The 25,479-nt window shown below is 39.1% G+C and overlaps 1 protein-coding gene and 1 long non-coding RNA gene across 7 annotated transcripts; one reads left to right on the top strand and one right to left on the bottom strand.

The window, feature by feature from the left end:
• Positions 1 to 356: 356 nt before the first annotated feature.
• Positions 357 to 10,692, top strand: LOC127059847 (uncharacterized). 4 transcript variants are annotated; one of them, XR_007778067.1, is made up of 3 exons: positions 364 to 4,638; positions 8,446 to 8,611; positions 9,528 to 10,692. It is a non-coding gene; the product is annotated as an uncharacterized LOC127059847 (long non-coding RNA). The 4 variants fall into 4 exon arrangements; XR_007778069.1 differs by lacking the exon at positions 9,528 to 10,692 and having other exon boundaries at positions 364 to 3,872; positions 4,597 to 4,638; positions 8,446 to 9,253; XR_007778070.1 differs by lacking the exons at positions 8,446 to 8,611; positions 9,528 to 10,692 and adding an exon at positions 5,981 to 6,272 and having other exon boundaries at positions 364 to 3,872; positions 4,597 to 4,638.
• UCHL5 (ubiquitin C-terminal hydrolase L5) lies at positions 9,398 to 25,473 on the bottom strand. 3 transcript variants are annotated; one of them, XM_009088450.4, is made up of 11 exons: positions 25,332 to 25,473; positions 23,902 to 23,965; positions 21,726 to 21,831; positions 14,472 to 14,597; positions 14,326 to 14,387; positions 14,118 to 14,248; positions 12,725 to 12,788; positions 11,547 to 11,649; positions 11,009 to 11,122; positions 10,705 to 10,803; positions 9,398 to 9,523 (listed from the first exon to the last, which is right to left on the bottom strand). In XM_009088450.4, the coding sequence occupies exons 1-11, from the start codon at positions 25,411 to 25,413 to the stop codon at positions 9,479 to 9,481; spliced, it is 996 nt and encodes a 331-aa protein (XP_009086698.1). In that variant the 5' UTR covers positions 25,414 to 25,473; the 3' UTR covers positions 9,398 to 9,478. The 3 variants fall into 3 exon arrangements, with proteins under 3 accessions (XP_009086698.1, XP_030082277.1, XP_030082279.1); XM_030226417.2 differs by having other exon boundaries at positions 11,547 to 11,598; XM_030226419.2 differs by lacking the exons at positions 21,726 to 21,831; positions 23,902 to 23,965; positions 25,332 to 25,473 and adding an exon at positions 18,375 to 18,458.
• Between the last annotated feature and the right edge of the window lie 6 nt (positions 25,474 to 25,479).

Here is a 25,479-nt window from a genome sequence, read left to right as displayed (position 1 = left end):
GGAGCCTGAGGCCTGGCGAGACACAAAGTCACGGAATTGTTAGAAGTAGAAAGCACCTCTGGAGATCATCTCGTCCCAGCGCCCGCCCCTCCGCCTCCTTTCTCGGCAAGGCGGGCAGAGCTCTCCCGCCCTATTGTTCCCCGCACCCCGCGGCGGAGGCAACGCACTCACCACGCGGGCCGGGCTTCCTGCAGCGCCCACCGGCCCCCTCAGCTCCGGCACACCGGGGCTGCCACAGCGCCCTGCTGCTGCTCCTCCAGTAGTACACGCGGGCCCCGGGGCAGCGCCGCCATCGCCCGCCGCCGCCCCGCTGCCACTCCGGCAGCGGCCATCTTGTGCGTCGACTGCTCCGCTCACCGCCCACCTCCCTCCCTCCCTCCCTCCGCACCACCCGCCCCTTCCTGCGCCCGTCTTCCCCCGCAACCGGGACGCGACGGGACGGGACAGGACGGGACGGGGAGAAATAGCCGAGTCACGGCATAGAGCCCGTAAGGGCAGGGCGGGGGAACTACCGCCCGTCTCGGGCAGGGTACCTCGCGCTCCGTCAGGGACGGTCTCCAATGTCAGATGCCTTCCTCCTTTCAGGTGGGGTCTTTTTCCCCCCCTCTCACCTCCTCTTGTCATAGTTAGCGGGCTCGGGGGTGGGAGGTCGAGGCTTTTCACACGCTGAGTGGCTCCTGGGGACCGCTCTGTGTTTTGGGAGCTTGCTGAGAGCCCCCGCCCGCCATTTTCTCTCCCTCAGGAACCTCTGTTGGCGGACCCTGCGGTTGCCTCATGCCACCGCACCTTATTGCTTCAAGCCGGTTACTTTCCTTACTTCAGGGAAAAATAACACAAATTAAGTTCCCTCTTTCGTGGCCATGCAGGGCAAAGCTTTCGGGATTTTGCCCGCCGTCCCAAGTGAAGGCGTAGAGATAGACTCGGTGCTGGAGAAGGTCTCACGTAGCTTTGTGTGCTGCCGGACACAAATCATTCTTAGCTTTAACCAACACCACAGGTAAAGTGTTTGGCGACCCTCCAAGCTTTCCTCTATCAGTCAGAACTAGTTGGGATTTTAAAATTTCAGAAGAAATTTTAAAACGCAATTATAGAATGTCTTGCAGTCACTTGACTTCCAGCATTTACTAAGCGCGTACTGACAGTTTTAAGTTGTTGCAAGAGCTAATTATTTAGCATCGGGATATTTCAAGGTAACATCCACTTGCTGCCTGTTTATGAGAACATGAATATGGTGTAAAATATTAAGGAATACTAAGCTATATTTAAATTAAAGACCAAGAATGGTATTCAGTGGTCCTGTTTTATTACCCGTCTATTTTATCATATCTATGCCCAGCTGGAGGTTCTGTGGGATCAATCCTGCTGTGATGTCATTGTGTGGGATGCTGTGCAGGGCATCCTGCACTATTCCTTTCATAACACTGTAAGGAGCACCCAGTGTATTGTCAGTCCAACATCTGAAGTGCAGCATTGCATGACCTGGAAACACAATATAAATAGGGCATTGACAAGTCAGAATTAGCCATGCCCGGAGCCAGGGACTCAAGAGCAGGCCTGCAAAAGAAAGCTGGGTTGTGACAGGCAGACAGAAATTCCTACGCACAGGGAAAAGCTACATAGGGCAAGGTTACTCTTCAGCTCCTATTTCTGACTCTTGTACTGACCATAGACAGATTTTCATTAATTTTACAAGAAATGTGGTGCTAGTAACTAAAAGTATTATTTCTATCTGTTTTACTAGAGAAATAATCTCTATTATTATTAGAAAATAAGTGTAAATTGGAAATGTTCAAGGCCAGACTGGACAGGGCTTGGAGCAACGTGATCTAGTGGAAATTGTCCCTGCCTGTGGCAGGGTTTGGAACAAGATGAGCTTTAAGGTGCTTCCAACCAGTCTGATATTCTGTACCACAGAAACTTCTCAATCAATAATTGCCATCTTTTGCAGACTCCTCTTTAAATGTTACAGTAGAAATGGGAACTTTGTTGGAGTTGTCAGTGTCCTGATTAGAAGCAGATGGCATTAGGAATAGCTAAAATGGTAGGTGTTCTTTGCAACCTTGCTTTAATGTTACAGAAGCTAGAAATGGTCAGGGCCTGAATCCTGTTACTTCCTAGCAAGTGATTGTACACTGTTCTGATGTTCTCTTCAGTTTGGGTTTTAATATTCCAGTCTGGGGACTTCTGCCACTTTGTCTTTTGGTTCCTGTGTTGTGGAAAGGCTTCATTTTTCATGTAGTTTATGTTTTCCCTCAACATTTAATTGCATTGCCAGTAGGAACATGCTAACAACAAGTTTCAGTAGCACAGCATAGGTTACCACAGTAATACATAGTTGATATTTAAAGAAGTGGGATATGAAATCACATATTCTTATTATGTAACACTGCACAGATGAACACTTTAATTCTCAAACCCCACTTTAGACTTCCATCAGTCAGGCTTTTCTAATGTTTATTCTTTGTTATGTTTTCTGAAAGTTCAGGAATTTGTAGATGAGCTTGTTCTCTTGTTGGGATCTGGTGCCACTAGATAACTTAGATTATTTTTAGTGTCTGCCTTCCCCAGTTACGCAGCATTTCTTCCTGTGTGATACACTGCTTTTAGCGTTTGAAACACAAAGTGTTATTTGTCTGCAGGATTACTGTTTTCAAATATCATTCCAGCTTATCATTAAATCAGCTATAACTCATCTCCACTTATGTACATTGTTCTTTCTTTTATGTTCTTAACAGCCCACAGGAATTAGTTTTTATTCTACCGCATATAGTCTCAATTTTCAAATCCTTTCTCTCTTTTTCCTATCCAAAAGGAGATACTGTGTAGGCATGGTTCTAAAATCTGCCATTTGTGGCCACACTAGTAATGTTCCTCAAATTATACATTAAAAATGACTCCCCATTTTAGCCTCTATGACTGAGAGAAATACCTAAAATACCAGTTTAACTGTCAAATGGTATCATCTCACCATTCCATTTTTATATTACTCCTTCCATATAAAACTGCTCTAGAACTGTGGTACCAGGATAGCTGTCTTTAAAAAAAGAAATGTGTACTTTTTAAACGTCTTGGCAGTGTTTCAGTTTGCTATTTTAGTTAGCAATGTGACTTGTAAAGCTGATAAAGGAAAAATTCTCATTTTGAAACCTGTGCTATCAGAATGGAAGGCAAGAATGAAATACTTTTCCAGGTGGCTGCAAGCATGTCCTTGTTATTTCACACAGTGAAAATTCTAAACCCCAGATAATAAAAAAGAACATCCTTAGCACTTGTATGTGCTTGACCATCATGTTAACAAAACCTAAATTCCTGCACTTTTATAAAATTCCATTGACAAAAGCAGAAGACTATCCATCCAACAATCATTGAAAAACAAATCCAGTGTTCATTAGAGAGCATGCTGAATGTCATCCAAGCCCATGGGATACAGATGCAACTATTAGAGCTAGATTTATATGCTTATTTTAAATAATAAAATAATAAAATAATAAAATACAGCCTTACACTGTGGACATGCTCAGTATCTCCAACATAACACACAAGGCTTTCATTTCCCATGTATAAAAAAAGCCTAGGGGATCTAAAGGAACGTGAAGTCCATATGTGTAAAATGAGTGCTCCTCCTTGAACACTTCTCTCCCAAGCATTCACAAATTCACAGTTTGCACAAATAAATAATACTATATAACCCACCAAACATCAGATTTGTTTAAAAATTTCTTTACAGTTTTTTGATGCTGTTCATAATAAATTTGTAGAATATCAGTACAGTTATTAATGTTTGTGTTTTCCGCCTACTTGGAATGCAAAAGTGTATGTAAATATTCCCTGTGACTGCAGCTGCTGTGGAAAAAGAAGAAATTATAAGGAAGGTAAGAAACTTTGTTTTGATGATTTCTCCTTAGAGGTTTCACTTCTTTAACCATCCCATCTCATCATCCTCCGTGTCCCACTGGTGTTGTGGGATGCAGAATGCTGATTCAGGAGTACGTGCCCCAGATTTTCCTCCTTAGTGCCTTTTTTGCTTACCTGTCATTGCCTGCTTTGCTCCAATCCCAGACCTTCTAGTGTCATTCAGCACATCTCCTCTCTTTTTGGGATAAAAATTTTGAAGCAACAGAAAGTAGAAGAATTTGCAGCAGAGCAAGTCTGTAGTTCTACTAGATAGAGCAAAGCAGAGCTAGTACCACACCACATCCTTATCACTCCAGTGCCCTCTGCCAAAGTAACCATCTCCTTGGCTTCTGAGTCCCCTTGGGCAGGGGCAGGAGCCTCTGCCAAGTGCCATAAGCTGCCACCTCTTTATCTTGCACTTGACTTCCTTGCTGTATTTCCTTTTCTATTCTGTCTCAACAGACAAGCAGAAGTATGACCCCTTATTTCTTTTCCTTGCTCCAGTGGTACTTAGGTTGAAATTTGTTCTTTTCCTTCATAGCATTGCTGCATCACATTTTACAGCAGCCTCTTAATGAGCTTAGGAAGGTAACATATATGGGATGATAATTAAGGCAATTATATTTTATAAGAATTCCAGTGCATGTGTGTATAAAGCTGAAAACCACCTAAATAAATGTAAATTATGTTCCTTTCTGGCAGATTTACACATGTACTATAAAGCTGGGAGAAAATGAGAGACAGGTAAGGCGATACAGTTAGTACCTTTGCTTAGCTGCATGTAAACCCATTTAGCTTACCTTTGGTAGAGTAAGCTAAATTGTAAAGGTTAAGCAACTTTTCATGTTCACATAGCAAAGAGTGGCAACATGAGGAATGGCCTGGCCTTCTGTTCCAACCACTAGACCTTGTGCATCCTCCACTCTCATGCAAGTTACTGTAATTACATTATGACTAAAGTGCCATCTGAATAATTTTACCAATCAAATTTCCCAGGGAAAGCACTCTTTCCACATGTAAAAGGTAGGACTGTCTTACATCTCTGTAATCACATCACATTTCTGCAGTAAAAGAAAATGTGCTGATAATTTCCTGGAATTATCCTTGCTTTGTGTTATCCATAAAGACTCCAAGTTTGGTACTGGTTTGGTTTGAGAACACCTGATACAAGACAGGACTGTCAATTTCCACAGGAAAATCAAGGGTCAACCTTAGCTAATCCTAACACATGAATAATTGCATAAAGCATGTTTAGGTGTTTTTATATTAGTGTGCATCTCAAGGAACTGCTGCTTATTCACATCTCAGTTCTCAGAGATTTTATTTTAAAAACTATGTTGTTCAGAAAGTTGCAGAGAGACGTTTTAAACTCCTCAGAGCCTTTTCAAAAGAGATACGTAAACAAAAATCAATTTTACAATACACAAATATATATATATATATATATATATATATATATATATGTAATATACATTTTTTATATGTAGCTGCAGCATATGCTGGGAAAACAGTTAAAAATATTATTTTCAGTGAAAACCCATCAATTTGTTTAGGTAGGCTGAGATTATTTTTTGGAGATCATAGCTGTAGGGTAATTTCTGTTAGTCTTTTACCAGATTCTACATATCATGTCTTCTTTGTCAGGTGCACATGCAAACCCCCACCTTTTTAATAAGAATTTCCTCCTCCAATTTTAAATTTCTTTTCAGCACAGTATTCTCCATTTCCTCTCATTACTGTACTGGTGAAAAGCTGTTACACATCATTCTAGCAGTTCAATTTCAGCAGGAAACACTGAAATTTCTGCATTGTAAATGTAAAGTACAGTTTGTTCCTGTTGTGTATGTTCTTCTGGTTTTGGTAAATTTTCATCAATAATTACATTATTAATCCTAACACTTAAGGATTTTGTTTTAATTTGATATTTCAATTATTCTATTTTTGAACTTTCCTAAGAAGATGACAGATTTTGTAAAAAGAAGTTGCTATCTTTTTATTGTTTATAAAAATTTTTTTTCAAGCGCTCTTGAAGGCTTTTGTAATCTGACATGTCATAATGATGTTCCCTACTCTTCTTTGAGTCTAGCAGGTGGAAGAAGCAACATTTACAAAAGAAGAAAAAGGAAAATCACTAAAGGAAATGCGTAAGCTGAGTGAAAGTTAGGAATCCTGGAACTGGCTCTTATTACCAGACAAAGAGATAATGTTTGTGGTTTAGTGAGTTAGCTATTTTTGATGTTATTTTTCTACATAAGCTACTGATACCATTGCTAAAGAAAAAACAGGGAAAAGATCAGAACATCCTGTGAGCACAGACAGAGCTTACATTGTGTATACATTTTTGAGGTATTAAACTCATTTATTTTTAGCAAGTGTCATCAATTTCTCAGAGATGAATTGATTCTTTTTATATGCTCATTGAGGCACATGGAACGCACAAGTCTTAGCCTGTTCACAAATGCCAGCTATTTTGAGAAGCACACTCTCTGCAGTTAGGGAAACTTCTTGTTCTTGTACATAAGGCCACAGTAGCTCCAGTCTGTTTCTCCCCAATATTTCTGCTATTGCTAGGCAGACATATGTTACCTGCATGAAAAATATGAGCCATAAAATAACTTACATTCCTTCTGAAATCCTTAGTCTTGGCAACCGGAATGTATTTGAACTTTAGCAATTCGGTCTCAGAAAGTTGTTTATGTGTCAGTTTATTACAGACTCTCCCAGGCAGCTGTTTTTCTTATCATTGTTTCCATTAACATAGTGCTCTGGGAAAATAAAAAAGGAAAGAAAAGGAGTGTCCTGTATTTTCATACACAAACCTCACCTTCTCCTTGGACTTCCTTCTACAGGAAGCACATAGGCATGTATGCACTTAATTGCATAATTAATAGACAAGATAAAACTGTTTCTAACCCTACATTGATTAGTCAAACACTGAAAAACAGTTGAGGGCAAACACAGTCATTCACTGATCTCAGGTGTAGCTGCTAAAACTCACCAGGTTTGGGAGGCAGAGGCTGAAACCAGCTGTACTGGGTTTGCATGGCCTGGTTTTTGGTAGCATGGGGGCTATAGGGGTGGCTTCTGTGAGACGCTGCTGGAAGCTTCCTCCGTGTCTGGCAAAACCAATCCCTGATACTTCCAAAGATGGAGATGGTGCTGGCTAAGGCTGGGCCAGTTCAAAATGGTGGTAATGCCTCTGTGATAGCAGATTTAAGAATAAAGAAAAGCAAGTTGTGCAGTTGTAATTGTGGCCAGAGAAAAGCAAGGTGAGATTATGTGAGAGAAACTGCAGACATTCAAGGGCAGTGAAGAAGGAGAGGCAGGAGGTATTCCAGAAGCTGGAACTGAGATTGCTCTGCAGCCTGTGGAGAAGACCATGGTGAGGCTGCTGTGCCCCTGCAGCCCATGGAGGTCTACAGGGTCTGCATTCCACCTGCAGGCCATGGAGAAGCTCCATGCCAGACTAGGGGGATGCCTGAGAGAAGACTGTGGCCCGGTGGGAGGCTTAGCAACCACTGAAAACATCAGTTTGTTACCAATATTTTTCTTATGCTTCATCCAAAACACAGCATTGCACCAGCTACCAAGGAGAAAATGAACTGTATCCCAGCCTAGCCAGGATCAGCTTCCTGTCCAGCTCTGCATTCATGTGACACTGTCCTAATATACAAATTACTGCCTTTAAAGCCAAGACACACATGAAAAAATGGTTCTACAAATTTGGCAAAAAAAGTAAAAAGTTTGCCACAAGTTTGATCAGAAAAAGATTCATAATACAACAGAAAACACTAGTTTTGAAATGTTCTACATTAAATAGCCTTTTAAAAAAACTAGGCATTTTTCTCTTACACATTAGAGCAACAAATTTTGTTAAAATTTGATCTTTACATCCATCCTTTGTCTGTTCACAAATCCATAAAGATTGCTTGCAATATAAGTTTCCTAATTTCTGAAAAAAATGCTACTAAAATTTGTTGATAATTACAGAAGTAATCATCTTCCTCAGTAAAATTCCTTTTCCTTTTGTGCCGAAGCGCACCAGTAAGAGAATGAAATTACTTCAGTACAAATTTAAGTTGACATCTAATATCAAATTGAAAAGTTCTTCAAGGATGACAGGGTGCAGCAGGAGTCATCAGGCTACCACTTAAAAAGAGAGACCAATATTTTCAACAGGTTGGAATGGAGTTTCAAATGTAGTTTTAAAAGCAGAAATGTCTCTTCCACTGTAAGAGTCTTTCCATATCCTTGGACCATAATGCTGCAGTAAATTACTAAAGTAAGAAATTCTCACAAGAGTTTATGTTGTCATTAACCTGATCAATTTTGTACCAAACAGAGATATGGATGTCAGGTTTTTCTAAAACCGAGCTTACCTTTCCAGCCACAGCATTGACTTGAGGAGATCCTTCCAACAGTGAAGAGCACGCTGTTTTACTTCTTCAGCCAAAATTTTATCCTGTTTATATAAATATATATGCAATATATGCAAAGCACCATAGGTAACAGAATGTTTTGTATCTTTTTCCTTTCTTTTTCTTATTCAAGTCTTTTAGGAAGCAACTGGAAGTTTCTAAACAAACACATGTTCACTGACAGTGAGTAATTCAAGCAGTGTGTATAGTTGCAATGGCCTGTTAACCATCCATACCAAAACAATCAGTTCACAGCTCACATGCTGCCTGCAGGACACCCAGTGAACTCCATTCCCCAGGTATTTCCTTTGGTCCATGGGACACAATTCAAGCATCTTCCACAGCAATGTTGTTATCAACAATACTCTTCCATAGACCTTTTTCCTTATATTACTTTTCAAAGTCAAAAAGAAAAAGCAGTGCTTTGAAGACATATTGAACATACTCCAGAAGAGGAATACCTTATATCCAAGAATATTAACTCCCCAAAACATTAGTGTGCCTTCTTTCTACCTCAAATTTAGAATGCATATACTCAAGTCACAAGGCTGATGACCTCCATATCCTAATCATCTTGTCCCATAATAAAATACCACAGAAAAAAGTTTGCCAAAATAAAAATGGGAATATTTATTATCTTTTCTACTAAAGCAATGCAGTTCTTTTGAGATTATACACTGGCCTTTGCAAATGTTTCTACAGCTAAATTAATACTTTTCCATTTTGTAAAAAAATTAGACGCATACTTCATAAAAACAAAGACACAGGCTATGTCACCGAACAACTGGAAAGGATTGTAACTGTTAGTAGGGATGAGCAAAGAAAGCTCATGCTTATACTTATACCTCTGGCATTTGTATCATTATTATGTTCAAGAGGGACAAAATGGGGACATTTTCCTTGCACATTTCTGGGTCCACTTCCCAAGCTTTCAGACAGACTGTTAAATACTGAATGTGACCAGGAGAACCTATACATTGCTCAGCAGTACTACATGCACAAGATGCAAGGGAAGGAAGAGTCAGACCCATGCAAACAGTACAAGACAAACCATTACAACTGGCAAACGTGCACTGGACAAAAACTGAAGTTTATGAAAAGCTTTATTTGTTGTCATGAAAATAATATCAGAAGCAAGTAACTGTATGTGTTTTGCAAAGTCATCTTCATTTGGCCTCCTGAGCTTTCTTGGCATTCTGTTTTTCTTTCGCCTAGGAAAGAAGGGAAGATGATGTCAAGCTTTGACAAGATGAAGATAATTCTGAGCTTTGAATAACTACCCATTACATTTCTGAATATTAAAAATATGCTGGAAAAAGAAAAATTTAAATGTAAATGTGGTCCCTTCAGAAGCATCCTACTACTATTTTACTAGGTTAGCTTAAAAAGCCTTTTAAGAACAAAAGCAGGTTTAAATAAATTATGCAAAAGAAACTGAGATTAGGTAACTTCTGTAGGGGAAAAGCACTATTTTAAAAACATTATTTAAACCTTCATTTTTTATACTTCCATACCAATTTCATTTAACACAGAAAAACTCTTCCTTAAGGAAACATTTTATGTCACAAGAAAACACCACATTCAGACATATAGATGATCAAAACTGAACTCTGAAATGAACTAAGATCTTAATGGTTTAGATCTTTCAAATAAATGGGAAAAAACCCCACAGAACTTCCTGTCAAAATATTTGCAGACAGATTCTCATAACTTATATCAATGATAAATAGTTCAAATTGGTAAGGAACTGGCACTTTCTTCCTTATGAATTTACTTAAGAAACAGATTGGGCAAGAAGAGGGGACAACTTAGAAGCAATACTGGCCAACAACTTTCTGTCAAAACATTAGTTAATTCTGAATCAGGCTGCCACTTGTTACCACTTATTGAAGTGAACAGAACAGCATCTAATTCAGTGATTTAGAATTAAGATCTGTTACCACCAATTCATTAAATAACACACAGCTCTTTTTCATTGTACTAATTCAGAGAGCTTCTCTCAGTGAGTATCAAATCAGGGATCCTGCCTCTGGCACTCAAGAATAAGGGCACACCAGCACAGAGCTGAGTACAATTCAAGTACCTGACCAGTTTAATAACCTTGCCAGAGTGGCAGACATGCTTATTTATTTAAGTTTTAATACAAATCTTAGCAGTAAATCAATGTTAATGGCCAGATACCTTAGAAAGGGGAAACCCAAGGCAGTAAATGAGCACAAGAGCAGGGAAAAGGGAGGGACTGAATTCCCAGCACTGTGCCATGGCTGTCGCAGGAGTGGTGGGAGCTGTCCCTGGCCAGAGAACTTGGAAAAATAAATGACATGGGCTCTTTTATTTAAAAGAGAAAGTATAAAGAATTCTAGTAATATACTATCAGCTAGGAAATACTCACTTTTTCTACTAAGGGTATTAACTGCTGGTGCTCTGCTAGAGTCTTTAACAATTCCATGATGAAAGGCAGGTAGTTATGTTTTCTTCTAATATTTTCAATCTAAAAATAAATTAAAAGCATTAACAGAATTATTATATACCTGAACAGATTTTCTAGTCCCCATCCAGTTCCTTCACATTAATTGCAAAGCTCACACACACACACACACACACACACACACACACACACACATATATATATATATAAGCTGACTTGATCTTACAACTGTACCAATAATTTCATCAGAAAAGCAAAGACTACATACCTTATATCTTTTTAATTTTTGGTTCTCTTCTTCAATTAACATCTGGTATTTTGCAACTTCTGATTGTATAGAACTTAACATATTACTACTTTGATCTGTATCCATAGGCTCCTCCTTCCACAAAACAAAAATTTAAATGGATGATGTTACTCCATTTTTAAATTTTACTTTTTTAAAAGCAAGTTTTGTCTCAAGGGTATTTCTATCACAGAAAGATTCAGTTTTGTTTACCATTATAGGTACATACCAGGAATTTCTGCAGTTAGTTACAAACAGGTACTGGGGAAAAAACCAGTTCCAGCACGGCAGCAAATAAGTCAAGGCAGAAAGTCAAAATGACATGGTCAACACTGTGCTGAGTGCTCAGCTCAGAGCTGCAGCACTGAGGGCACCCACACTGGGCTGGACAGATCTCTAGCAATCACTCCCTGCTTTTTTTGCTGCTGCTCCATTGGGAGCAAGGAAGGGAAGTGAATAGTAAAGCCAACACACAGGACTATCAGAGAAATACTTGAGCAATTTAAATTCCATGGCCTACCTCTGCCAGTTGCTGCTGTAGCTCTGCAATCCTCTGCTCATATATCATCTTCCTGTCAGACACAATAGCCATCAGGTTAAACCTTATCTCACCTTCACTGTATCTAAATGAGGAATAGAAAAACAAAACAACAAAGACAACCCACTTTCAAAATTAGTTACCAACATGACAACTCAAAAGCCCACTCCTTGATTTCATTTCATGGAAACAAACAAAATTTTAAATGGGTCTATTAAATTAAGTTGTGCTACAGATCCAATCTTGTTACAAAATAAAATCAGACCACAAATTAACTCTATCCAATATGTAACTCCTAATTACCTTCTCTCCCCAAAATTTACTATTCCTGTCTGTGGTCACAAAACAAATACTGAAACTGTCCAAAAAAGAAAAGAAAGCATGACAACAGAACTTACAGAAGATGCTTCACACAATAGTTTTTACTTTCTATTACATGTTAGAAAATATTGGAGACTTCTCCACACAGTGTGAGAAGTACATTCAACAATTAGACTAGCAGGCCTTTTGGAGGTTAAATTCTCCAGAAACAACTCCATAGTCCCGTTTTGCTAATCAAAAAAAAAAAAAAAAAAGTCTTCAAGCAAAAACTTAGAATTGTTTTCTAAAAATGGCATAAAATCAACCTTATTCCAAACAAATTTGGGACTGCAGTTTGGAAACAGAGTTAAGAAGTAGCAAAGTTCCACAGTATGTTTTTCTAGCTTAAATTCCTATTCTTAAATACCTAAGAAAAACTTCAGATCTCTAAGTACCAGCTGTATGGACAAAATAGCTACCCAATAATTTTAAGTGCATAGGCAAATGTTATTCATGGTCATGACACTCTAAGCTTTCACTCTCAAAGATCCACAGCTCTGTAACAGATAACAATCTTATTTTCCAGAGCACTCAAGGATCTCTCTTCACTACACAGCCACCTACTTGGATTAATTATTCAGCAGCACAGTGTATTTGAGATTTATCTATCATCACATTTGCCTCATGTTGGGCAACAGGTTCTCAAGTCACACAGTGATATGCATAAAGAAATGATGCATAAGTGCCACTGCTTAGAAATTCAGTAGAAATCCTTTAACTGAAGGAAGGTAAGACAAAGGAATTTTCTAGCATAGAAGCATAGGTAAGGTGCTATATTTAAAGGTATCACGACCATTTACTTTTGTATGCGCTTCTCTATGACGGGCCGCACTGCACTTATCCAGTCATCCTGATGGCATGCACCTGGGGAAAACACAGAAAAAATTCATCATCTTTGCAAAATTTAACAAAGGAAAAAAATCAACATCATGGCAAAATTTATTTCAAAGTTGACTCATATAATTCAGGCTTATGCAGCTACTTCACAGTATATAACAAGTTTTTCCTTAGCTACTGCAGTCTGAAATTACTTAGGTGGTTTTTCAGGAGGTGGAAGTAGTTTAATTAATGAAAATAGTTAGATAATGCAGCGACCAAAGCAATGGAACAAAACTAAATTTTAAGGGCTTAAGCACCTAACATTTGTTTTGCTGCTAACAAGGAATAATGAAGTGGGGGAAAGTATGTTACGTAATATTTTTGACACAGGGAGAATTAGTTGGTATGACAATAACGGAAGTAGACAGCAAAGGAAAACACTGTGGACAGGTACAGCTGTTTAAAATTAACTCTTGATTTTGTCTATTTGGATGCAATATAACATTAAAAGTCAGGCAGAAAGAAAAACCATAAAAGGATATATGATAGAGAACTTAATTTCAAGATATATGACAGGATACCCACAGGTGATTTCCTAAGCTGAAAATGCCTCTTTTGCAATTTCAAGACCTTAAAGTAAATTTAGAGACTCATGATCTTGTGACCACACAAATGATGTTACTGTTAGGTCCGAAGACTGTACAGTATCTCTGGACAGACTAAAGATAAAATTAAGCAGCAAGCTGTTGCTCAGCCTAAACATAAATAAAATTGTCAACAAATCTGGGAAAACACTCTGGGAATGGAGTGTGGAACATGTTGTTGACAATGTATCAGGCTCTAAAGTACAAACACATGATAGGCAGTGCAGAACTTTTCAAGACTTAACAGGGCACACATATCTCAAGAAAGATTACAAACAGAAGCCTGTCTTACAGAGAACAAAGCTATTTTCTTTTAAACCATTAGGGAAACACTTGCTATCTAAGAAGAAAGAGGGCAGTGTAAACACAAGCCACATAATGGAAAAAATGTGTCTGGAGTCAGCTGTATACATTGTCCCTTTATTGAAACTTCTCTCTTGCAACAAAACTATCAAGGTTTTGGAAGGGATTGCAGGACCTAATCATTTGATTACTAAATGAAAAGAGAGAGTGTCAGAGACATGGAGGAAGCAGGGAGAAAACTATTTTCAGACCAACAAAACTAAAACAATACAAATGACTGCAGGGAGTACAAGCCTACAACACATTCAGAAAACTTTCAAAATATTCTTTATTTTAATAAATAATTTGCTTTGAGCCTATAACATATGACCATTTTATTGCAAAAAGCCATTGTTAAAATAAAGGATGTAAAAATGTAAAATGTTACCTAAATCAATTGGTCCTTCCCTTAAGCCATCTAGCTCATATAGCCTCCCATTAACAGGAACGTAGCTTACAAAGTGAAAGGCATCTTCTTCCTTTGCTGAAGACTTTGCATCAAACTCAAACATCTGTTGTCTGCAAAGAAAATTTAAAAACCCCTGAGATTAAAAAGGATTTGCTCAAATTTTGGCCAGATTTAAAACATATGTTACCTGGCAAAACTGTTGTGAACTTGCCGAATCACCTCTGAGTTGCTCAGTGCCAAACCTTTCATCTGAAAGGAAGTAACAAAATACCTGTAAACCACCACAGCTGTAACACTGTGACACTCAAAAGGCAGAAATCTGTGGTCACTCACTGCAGCATCAAAGCTTTGGGAAAATTCTTTAAATTCTGACAAGGTCTCTCCTAGATGAATGTCTTGATGAGCACAGTTTAACAGCACACTTACTATGGCTTGAGTTGCACAGGCATTATTTATGACCTAGAAAAAAGCATAGAGAATTTGGTCAGCACTGGTGATAAAAGTTCACTTCAAACTGTGTTTGCTTTTGTTACACACACTTTATATGCAGATTCACATTAGAGCTGCACCCTAACACAGACTGGATTTGCTGCCTGGGTAGCTACAGAAAAGCCCTTGGTATGATAAAATCAGCTCTGCATGCTGTCATATACAATTCACTGATAAAACTCATCTTTCACAGCTGTCCTCAAAACCTATCATTCCACTGTCTCACCATCTCTCTGAAGTGATTAATGAAAGGCATAGAAGAAAGACAAAAATCCTTGAATCCCTGTGGAAAACCACACAGTAATATTCAAAGCAAGCTGCCCAAATTGTGTTATCTATGGCCTTAAAAAAAGTCAACTCCCCCAAGAAAAGTCCTACAAATAATCAGATCTCCTACTAGGAGTAAGAGGTCAAAAAAATTAATTTAAAGCAATAAAATACATTATGGAACTTTAAATTGTTATTAGAAGGTTTTATTGGACAAAAAATTTCAAGTATTCTAGGGATAAACTAATAAAAGTGTGCCAAGATGTAGATATTTAAATGATGGTTAGCTGAATAACATACTTCTCAAACATAGCTATCCTTTTCAAGTTAAAGTTCTAGTTTGACACTGTTACATTTCAGTGTTAAATATTCCACTTTTAAAAAATATAAACAAGCCCCTTTGTATTAAAGTCATGTCTTTAATGTTGTTTACTAATAACCAAACTAAACCACTGTATTTAAAGAAAGAAGCTGCAAAGATTATTAAATATAATTTGAGATTTAACTAAATGCACTGAAACCAAATGGTATAAGGCCATAATACAAGACTTTATATTAGCAGTTTTTTGTCAGAGAGCTATAGGTTAGGAAAGAGTCTCTGAGACTATTTTGCAATTGAAAATGCTACTTAAAACTTTCAGAGAGGATGTGACTTTTGTATAAAAATATGAAAATTAGTTCAGGGTCATGAATGTGAAACCACTTCCAACAAGAAAGAAGAAAGAAAAAAAAAAAAAGGAGAAAACCCAACCTGTTTTATAATCAAGGCTAGTCCTAACAAAGGAAAACCTAGTATGTTAATACTAAAAGCCACATTATAATTTTATTTTCTATACTTCAGGGTGTTCTCAGTTCAGATTATGTATATATGATGGTAAATAATAAAACACTTCTTAATTTAAGAAAAATATTATCTAGTTGATTTAAACAGTAATCAAAGGAGTCAACTACACATACAGTACAGATTACAGCAGCCAAAACTAAAATTAAACCAACTGCAGGTACACCAGCTAAGGGCTAGAATACACAGGTGCAAAATAAAGGACATAGAAGGAAAATCCATCAAGGGCAGTGAAATAATGAAGCAGCAGCAGAAAAATTCAAATCTCCAGACCAGCAGAATGGCATACTTTGAATGACACTGTAACCCAGGAAAAAGAACTGAAGACTCTGAGATACAACTAAAAAACCTTAGCAGAGACAGTGGCAAGGTAGTGCTAGGATGAAAGCAGGGAAATCTCAAGTGGATGAGAGTGGGTGAAGCTGATGCAGTATAATTAAGCTGATAGAGAAGCAAGAGAAGGCACAGACATCAGTGCTGCTACAGTGAAGGCAGGATCACTACAGCAAATTGTATTTGTAAATGATAATTAATACCTGGCATTCCAGGAGGGACAGGACTAAATGGCAACTAATTCTGCTGAAAAATGAAGATGGAACAACCAGTTGCTCTCTTTACAGACAACTCAATGGCCTCAAAACAAGGAAAGGAAATTTACTGAGATTTTGTATAGCAGGATACAAAAGCTTGAAACAGAAGATAAAATCAGAAGGAAAATTAGACTTTGCAAAGAATTAATGGGCTCATCAAATATTGGCCTTCAAGTGTATTTTATATTCCAACTACGTTAGGAAACAAGTCTGATGAAGTATACAGGGACAAAGCTAAATAAAATCTGACTGCTAGAAAACACTTTGAAAAACATGTGGATCTGAGGGCAACAGCTTCCAGCTGTTGAAATGAAAATACATCATCGAAATACATTCTAGCACTTCAGTCAAGTGAGAGGCAGGAGTGAAGGAAAAGGCAGCAACAACAGTCCTGTAGCAGAGGAATAGAAGGAAATGCAGGTGATGTGCATAAAAATCCAGTGTGTGGATGTAGATGACACAGGAGAGCACCAAGATGGAACAAGGGGATCTCTAGCTAGTGGTGGCTCGCAGGCAGGGTGAGCAATGCAGAGTGATGTGACTGCAGGACCAAATGCAGGCAAGTGTGGGATTTATTTGTCACACAGACACAGTGCCATCTGTACACACAGCCAGTCCAGCACTGCTCCACACACAACCTAGAGAACCCTTCAGGACACCCATCTCTCATTCCCAGTGTGTCTCTTACTCAGGGTGCCTCAGCATTAGCAGAAAACATTCTTTGTTTTTAGGTAACATGATAACAAAAGCACGTTGTTCCCAAAAGATTTTTATTTGGACTTGAGGATTAGGAGGATTTTCTGCATTTGTCCAGAAATACCAACATTTGCCTGGATATTTCTGTCCAGAAAGTCATAGTGAGGTATTAGATTGATCAATACTCAAGACCCCAACTTTAAGCAGACACTCAGAGTTAAAAGATTCTGTAGGCAAAAGTTCAAGGTATATTTTACAATACTTGAAAGAAAACTGTATTGTACATACACAGAAATGTATCAAGAGAAGACTGACCCATCCCCAAGTGAAGCTCAGCTTAAACCAAGGAACCACTTGATTAGGCTGCTCTCTAAGTAAGATGCATTACTTCTCAAGCATGCACCTTTCTCTAGGGATCAGATCTGACCTTCTGGATCAACTTTAGGCAGAAGCACTTTAAATTGTTGACTCACATCTTCTACCTGATGGATTATGCATTTTGCTTTTCCAAAAAAGATGTGGACAAGCCTTTGCTGCAATTGGTAGTATAATCAGAAAATCCCCGGAATTCACTTACAGAACATTCCATCATTACAGAACAGTTGGTTTCACAGAGCTCAACATGAAAAATTCAGCATTAGCACAAAGTTCCACAATTTATTCTTGTTTAGAAACCAAATATAATTTTCTCAATTTAAATTTTGTTGGAGTAAATACATAATCTTTCTACAGCTATATTCAGTTACTGAAAATCTCTTTCTGATTTGTTTCATGTCTTGAAGTTGTACTTCTTGTAAGTTATCTGTTATCCCAAACATAGCTTTAACACAGATATCTGGTCTATCCTAATGTTACCAAATCTGAAAAGGTCATTTGAGTTTGAAATCAATTAAGTCCTGGACATGTAAAAAAAATACACATGCTTCCATTTGTGCCATAAACATAACCAGAGGCCAGAGTTTTGTTATTAACAGTATCATTTATAAGACACCCATTCTGAAGGTATTCCCAATTAATGAAGTTAATGTTCTGTCATGACAATGCAAAATCAAATAAATACATGGCACCTAGGAAAGGGAGGATACCAAGAGTTCCATACTAAAAGCTGAAGAATTTATTAAACTCAGAAGTAGTTCCAGATCTGCAACAATGGCATTCTTTTTTGTCCAGAGACACATCTGCAGCGCTCAGCAGAGAATGCAGCTCTCTCCAAAGAGTGTGGCAGGGAGCTGAATACATTGAGCAGCTGTAATCATGTATCCATTGTGGGTGAAAACAACAGCAAGGGCCCACTGAAGCAACACAGAAATCAGGAAATTCTGAGTTAAGGCTGAAACCGTATCCTTAACTCACCTCATGGTGCCTATGTATCCTAGCTCAAAGGGTATGTAAGATCATCCAGAGGTCTCTGGCCTCAACTAGAGGACCAAACCACACCTAGGCATAACAGGGAGGCCAGATTTAACATGAGTGCACATAAAAGTGACCGTTAAAAAACACCCCTTTAATATGCATGCATACAAGACAGAGTTCAAAATTCAACCCCCCAACACACTCACGATACAACTTGGAACAAGATCTAGTTGCCATTTGGAATTGAACTACAACATCACTATGGAAGTGGAAATGAGGAAAATGTGAGCATGCACAAGCTTCTTACCAAAACTGTGTTTCCTGGAGCAATTTTAAAGATGTTTTACTAGACAGTTTGAGAGCTGTAGCCTTTTACCTCTAAATAAAGTTCCCCACAATGAAACAATTTTTAAGATTGAAAACATAGTAAAGTTGAACAGAAACAAAATTTATCTCCTCTCCTCAACTCTTGTTATATTAACAGTGACCTTGTGCTCAGACAGGATTCAGGAAGATGCTTGAAAACATGTCTGCAGTAAAAGCAATTGTACCAAATGTCTTCAAGCGGGAACACTTAAAAGAAGAAAATGTGCAAGAAAAGTAAGAGAGGCAAAGACTTGTTGAGATTTTTCAGGCTCCAGTGTCATGACAATTTTGAAGCTACAGATCAACAGATCAATAGCCTTAAATGTCATAAAAATTGCCCTAACCAATCTCTCTGTTCTGGGATTCCAGCCTACAAATTAACATAGTGTAATTCTATATCATCCCTTTTGTAATGAAGAAAAAGGTCTTCTGGAAAGACCCTCAAAGCGAGCATAAAATTTGGCTTAAAACATACAGAGGAAATAAAAAATACGCATGAACCCAGTGGCACGATGGCTGGGAGGACTTGCTCTTTCACAATACAAATATTCAATACTAATGCTCATCTTGCTTTGTGCTCCTGGGTGACTCAGAAGGATCCAGACTGTGGTTGTGAGAAGTGCAGTAACTTCAGCACTACCATAGAGAACCCCCTGTCCTCTCACTTACCTGTTACCAGTTTTGTCCTGTACACACCTGCTGAACAGACACATCTCATAGTACAGCAGAGAGCAGGCCAGATGCTATGCACAGAAAACTGCTGGGTGAGGAGCTTCACTGGCTCACAGAGTTTCACTGCACCCTGCTCTCATCAGCAACAAATCATAGGATCAGACACTTGCTCAAGAAACACTAAGTCCTTAAAACATTGCTTGTCAAGTTGGATCTCTAACCCAGGTTAACTTTCTTCGGTGTGAAAGTCACCAGAGCTAAACTGGTATTAAACAGACTCCTCCAAGATATCCAAAGCAGTTTCTTTCTGTTGACTTTTAATAATAATTTCTCTGTACCTATTTCTAGTTGTTCAGTCACAATAGCTCAGTCCAGGCAAAACTGAACTGATATGAAAGACAAGCATATAGATGTCTTTAAGGAATGTTATAATTTGCAAAGCCACTGCACTTGACTGACAGATAACAATAAAAAATGAAAAAGATACTAACTCTAAATTTTTTGCAAATGACTTCTGAAACATCTATTCCACGCCATCAAGTGGCATAACCAGGCAGTACTATTGTAAGAGTCAATATTTCTAGAAATTGCTTTCCATGCTAAAATTAAGAGTCACTCCAACATACTCTCTTTGAAGGCAGCAGGTAATGGAAAGGGACAATTAAAAAGGAGGATTCAGATTAAGAAAACGTGAAAATATGACTGTATATAAAATAAAGAAGACTTTTCACTGTTAGCCTTTAATTTGGTGGGGCTTGTTATCAAATCTAACATCATCCTACATCATCATTGTGATGTATATTCTGCAATCTCATCTTAAAGCTCAAGAAAGCTCCTCTTAGCTATTGCCTTTAAACACAGTATCAAGCTTCACAAAAGGAAGGAGGTGGAGAAGGCAAAAGAAGTGCAGCAAGCAGACAAATACTTTGAAACTTTGCAGCACTCACAAGAACAGCAATTCTAGGACAACTTCAGCTACTCACAGGAAACAAGATGAAACCCCTTGAGTGAAGGAAAGTTCACCTTCACTTTAAAACAAAAAAACAACATCCTCCAAAAAAATCCCTCTCTAGATTCCAATCAGCATCGAGATCTCCTTCCACCATTTGAAATTTACAGTAAGGATTTTCTGAGTTCTTGGCCTCATGGCTGTTCTTTAGCTACAGCCCTGGGCTACTAACAGTAAGTTTGGTTAGGTAGAATTCACAACCTAAACCATTGTCTATGAGAGCTACCAAACTACAATTAGTAAACTGCTACTGATCACTGCATCATAAAAATGTTGGGCAGTGCTTGGCAGAACTCAAGAGCTACAGCAGGGAAAGAATGAAGAGAAGCAGCATTGAAAAAGCTGATCCACAACAGCATGATTATAAAAGGAATGAAACAGAAGTGCAGGTACAGGGTGGCCAGGATGGCTATTTGCATTGTTTTCCATATTTCTATACTTTTACCTGGAAGTGTGAAGAGATTTTTTCGTACACTGAAATTAACATTCAAAATTTGCATCTGTGGTGGGAAATAAAGCAAGAAAAAACCCAACCAAAAAAAAAGCCCCCAAACCCCCCACCCTAAACACCCCAACAACCAGGCCATGTAACAGTCTTCACAGAAATCCTAATAATTTGCCCTTTGATGTCAATATTTTGTAATTAATACCCATATTAAATACTCCTACTTTCATTCTGGTCCCTTTCTCCCACTTTTCTTTCTTGCAAAAAATGCACACAGCAGTCTGTTAACTCTAAAACAAAATTTCAGTACTACTCTGTATTTAATAAAACACAATGGACTACATCAGCAAAAACAATTTTCCAGTGATTTCTAATTTAAATTCACCTTTCTGATTTGAATACTTAAAAGTCGCATGCCAAAATGGTCTGCAAACCCTTAAAGGAAAGCGTTATCCTACATATACTGCCCCAGCTTCAGAGCATTTAAAAAAATGTAAGAAATAAAACCAGGACCAAAATAAATTTCTTCCAACAAGTTGTTGAAAGTGGTTTCAAAAGAAGTAATTTGCTTATCCTGCTGAGAACATTTACCAAGTCAATTCTGCGCAGAAGACTGAGTTACTTTATGGATGAGGGCTGACAAATAAATAAGAGCTTTACTCTTCCATAGCTGCAATTTTTGTCTGACTTGACAGATCAAACTGATCTGCTTTGTCAATACACAGTTCCTACTCTCAGAATTTGTTGATTCTGCAAAATATTAATTTCTGTGTACATATTAACAAAAAAATAGGGTTCTTTTTGGTATTAAAAGCTATGTTTCATGACATATCTGAAACAATTACTTAATTTCTCATACCTGCTTAGCAAAAAATATTGTATCCAGTCTGGAATCCTGGACAACAGAACCCGCTGGCTCCTCTCCAGGCTGCCACTTGAAGAGAAAAATCAGCCCATGTACTGGCCTGAAAAACAAAATTTACAGTAAAAAGGTCACCAATACTGATGAAAAATATTCAAATTATCTGTACTGTAGTCTAGCTGCATGCTGGTATGGTAATTCTGTTAATTCTTTCTAAATACCAGGAACTTGGACAGAAATTTTCAGATGTGCTCTTTTAACTAAGCAGAAGACAATTCCGGCTTCTTTCTGTAAATGCTAAACAAACCCCATCTGAATTAGCATTTAGCCACTGAATTTTCAAAATTCAGGACCAGTTTTCCTGGTTACTGCAATTTTTATAGCTGCAGAACTCTCATTTGAATTGGTTAGTGATAAACAGCTATCAAAGCATTTGTCAGTCATACACAAGAACAAACGTTTTGGTAATCCTTCTAGACACAGATGAAATGCCCAAAGAGGAGCTCTCCCAAAACCTCATGCTTTGAGCTAGCTCACCAACAAGCAAGAGAAACACAGTTTTCTCTTCTGGTAAAAATGTGTCCTGCCTTTTAGACTGCATGTCTTGAATAGTAAACAGCTTTCACTACACATTGCACTGTATTTAGTATTTCCAGAACACAAAAATCCATCAGTAAAGGAAACAGCTCTTACAAAATCTTCAGCTACAGTAAGACAAAAACTTATTCATCAAGTTAAATATAAAGTCATCACCAAAAAGAGGCCACAAATGATTTCTCTACAAAAGACAAACATACATCTGAAGTGCACAAGAAACTTTTCCTAAGCTCTGACCAGAAATCTGAGATGCATTTTTTCAAATTCTCTCAGTGGAATTCTCTCTTCAGCACATGTCACAGTTGAGACAGCTACAACACTGAGCATCACCACACAATTTCAGAAAGCTTCAACCCATACACAGTAACACCATGTCACTTCAGAAGGCTGCAAGCATCCCTCCCTCTTGTTCTTCAGCCCAGCCTTTTATGCCCTCCTGTTGATGCACTGCCCCTGTGTGCCCTCTGCTCCCTTTGGTGGTTGCTCAGTGCCCCTGGGCACTCCATGGCTCATTGCTGTCAGTGCTGCTCACCTGCTGCTCACAGCTGTGCCCACTGGGGATGAGGCTGGGCCAGCCCCACTCCCAGTTTGTGTACTTACACATCTGCTGTTTAGAAAACAAAGATGCTTCTATATTCTTCCACTTCCAGTGTTTATACATTGTGTAAAATACTCCAGGTGGAAATGGGAAGGGAGGATGGAAGCTGGCCATCCCTCAGGACTAGAAAGACACACATCTCCCAGGATATGCAAAGCTGAACAAACAGGTAAATGCTCTGATAGTGCAGACAGCAAATAAACCAATTCATAGGCAACATTTCTGCCATTCAGGTGTTGCTGGTGAAATATCATCAGTCAAAAATTCTAGAAGTACATCCTCTGTACCAATTCCTGTACGTTTTGAAAAATTAATCCTACAAGTATGGGATATTTGCACAAGATACAAGAGTATGGTCCAGGATAAATGATATTTTCCTCTTAAAATCCTGTATGTAAACATGGATAACAGCATGTTTGCACATGGACATCATGGACAAAACGTTAAAAGAATTAATGTTGCTTAATGAGGGCAAAATTGTTCCACATGACACCAGGCATTATCAGATATAAAAAGCCTATTTGCCTTGACATCCATATGGAAGTAGTTCTGCAGGAAAACCGAGTTACAAAGATATATAAGTACTGGAAAATAATTTAAGACAACAGAGGCAAGATCATGGGATGTGAGGAGGGAGGGAGATAAAGCAAGGAACAGAAATTCGCCCAAGAATTTGTTAAGAGCTCTAAGGAAAACTAATGGAAAAATCACTAGAAATCCACTTCCACATTCTAGCTACTATCAGCATTTCTTTCAAAACATGATTGAGCTAGATTAAGTACCAAAGCATTATTGGAAAGCAATTTAACTGACAGGTATTCCATTAAATCAAAATCCTACCCAACTTCTGTTGAAACTGAAGGTAAAAACACAAACACAAAAAGCCCCAAGCAAAAGATCCACCAAAAATACACCTGAGTTTAGCACACATCCTTTCAGGGACTTCAGACAAATGTGAATAAAAAACATGTGCCTTACTTCAATTTTTCAAAGTTCTCTGGCTCCAAACTCCATATTTCTTCAACTTGTGCTCCTCTGCAGCCTGAAATAAGGAAAAAATACAGGTTTCTTCAACTAACTCATTCAAAAAGGGACACAGCCATTAAAGAAAGACTTATGAAAGAAAACACAAACACATTATGTAACATTTACAATTAGTATATCCAGGCTATGGAAAAGCTCATCTGTGGGCTTTAACAGACCTTGATTAAAAAAAACCAAACAAGACAGGAAGAGAAATTATTTCAGGACTTTCTGAACCTGTGGACGGTGATACTGCCTTTACAAGAGAGCTGCATTTAAAAAAGAAGTAGAGGAGCTTAAATATCTCTGATCACTTCATGTCCTTTGCTTAAGTGAAAACAACACTGTTTATAAAGGCATTATCAGCAAGCCCAAAGCAGAACTTTAAACACCTGTCTCCAGACAAAGACCTATGGTAGTAGATCAAAAATGCTATACACTCAATCAAGACATTTGCATAATACACAGCCCAAAAGGTTCAAATATTTAGTATGTGGAAGTTTCATTTGTAAGCTAAATAAAAACATAAAAGAAGCATGTCTTGACTTTGTTTCTGAGAAAAAGACATGACAAACTATGAATCAATGAAATGTGGAGTAAAATAATTTTAGTTCTGTGGCTGAAAATAACCTGGTTGCTGTAATAACCATATATTCACAGTCTCACCAAAGATTTTAAATGCAAATCAACACAAAATTTGACATTCTAGAAAGCCAGGCAGCTGCTTGCAGGCTACCCAGCCACTGCCAAGCCCCACAGCTCAGCTTAGGCACAGCCCTTTCTCTGAATGTTCTCACTCCTGGGGCTCTGTAAGTTGAACACCTTCCCAGCCTTAAATCTTAAGCTGCGCCAGCAAAGCTCAGACTGGACATTCGGAGGAATTCCTTTAAAAGGGCTGATGAGACATCAGAATGGGCTGCCCAGGGAAGTGATGGAGTCACCGTCCCTGGAGATGCTTAAAAAAAGACTGGACATGGTATTCAGTGCCACAGTCTGGCTGACAAGGTGGTGTTGGGTCATAGGTTGGAGCCGATGATCCGAGAGGCCTTTTCCAACCTAAAGAACGCCGCGACCCTACGCGGCACGTCCCTGCCGAGCCGTCCTGCAGCAGAGCAACAGGTGCCAGGGCGAGGGCCGGGCCGGGCCGCACAGGCCGCGCTGGGGCCGCACTCTCCGGTGCCCGCAGGCGGCCGGGCCGGGCCAGCACCGCGGACATCACGGAAGCCACGCTCGCCGCCGGCAGCGCGTCCCATCCCCTTCCCGGCCTGCAGCAACCGAGCCCTCGCATCCCCTTCCCGCCCGGCAGGGACAGCGGGCTCGCACCCAGCGGTGCGGGAGCAGCGCCGCGGAGCCCCCACCCCTGCCCGGCCCCGCTCGACCCTCACCGAAGCCCTTGATGAGCTCGGTGAAGACGCCCGGGTCGCTCTCCATGAGGCACCACTCGCCGGCGCTGCTGCCCCCGGACATGGCGGCGCTGCCGCCGCTCAGGCTGCGAGGCCGAGCCGCGCCGCTCCCTTCCCGGCAGGACCCGCG

The sequence above is a fragment of the Serinus canaria genome, chromosome 8 (genome assembly GCF_022539315.1).
Source record: "Serinus canaria isolate serCan28SL12 chromosome 8, serCan2020, whole genome shotgun sequence".
Lineage (NCBI taxonomy): Eukaryota > Metazoa > Chordata > Aves > Passeriformes > Fringillidae > Serinus > Serinus canaria.
The sequence above is the reverse complement of the archived record's forward strand: the minus strand, read 5'-3'. Positions and strand labels throughout refer to the sequence as shown.

Excerpts from the sequence above, each read along its gene's own strand:
- UCHL5 (XM_009088450.4), bottom strand. The coding sequence starts at position 25,413 with ATGTCCGGGGGCAGCAGCGCCGGCGAGTGGTGCCTCATGGAGAGCGAC. Across the intron at positions 11,650-12,724 it reads ATAGAGAAGCGCATACAAAA|ATACAGTGAAGGTGAGATAA; the intron begins GTAAATGGTCGT and ends TTCCTCATTTAG. Across the intron at positions 10,804-11,008 it reads AAAAATTAAAAAGATATAAG|ATTGAAAATATTAGAAGAAA; the intron begins GTATGTAGTCTT and ends ATTTATTTTTAG.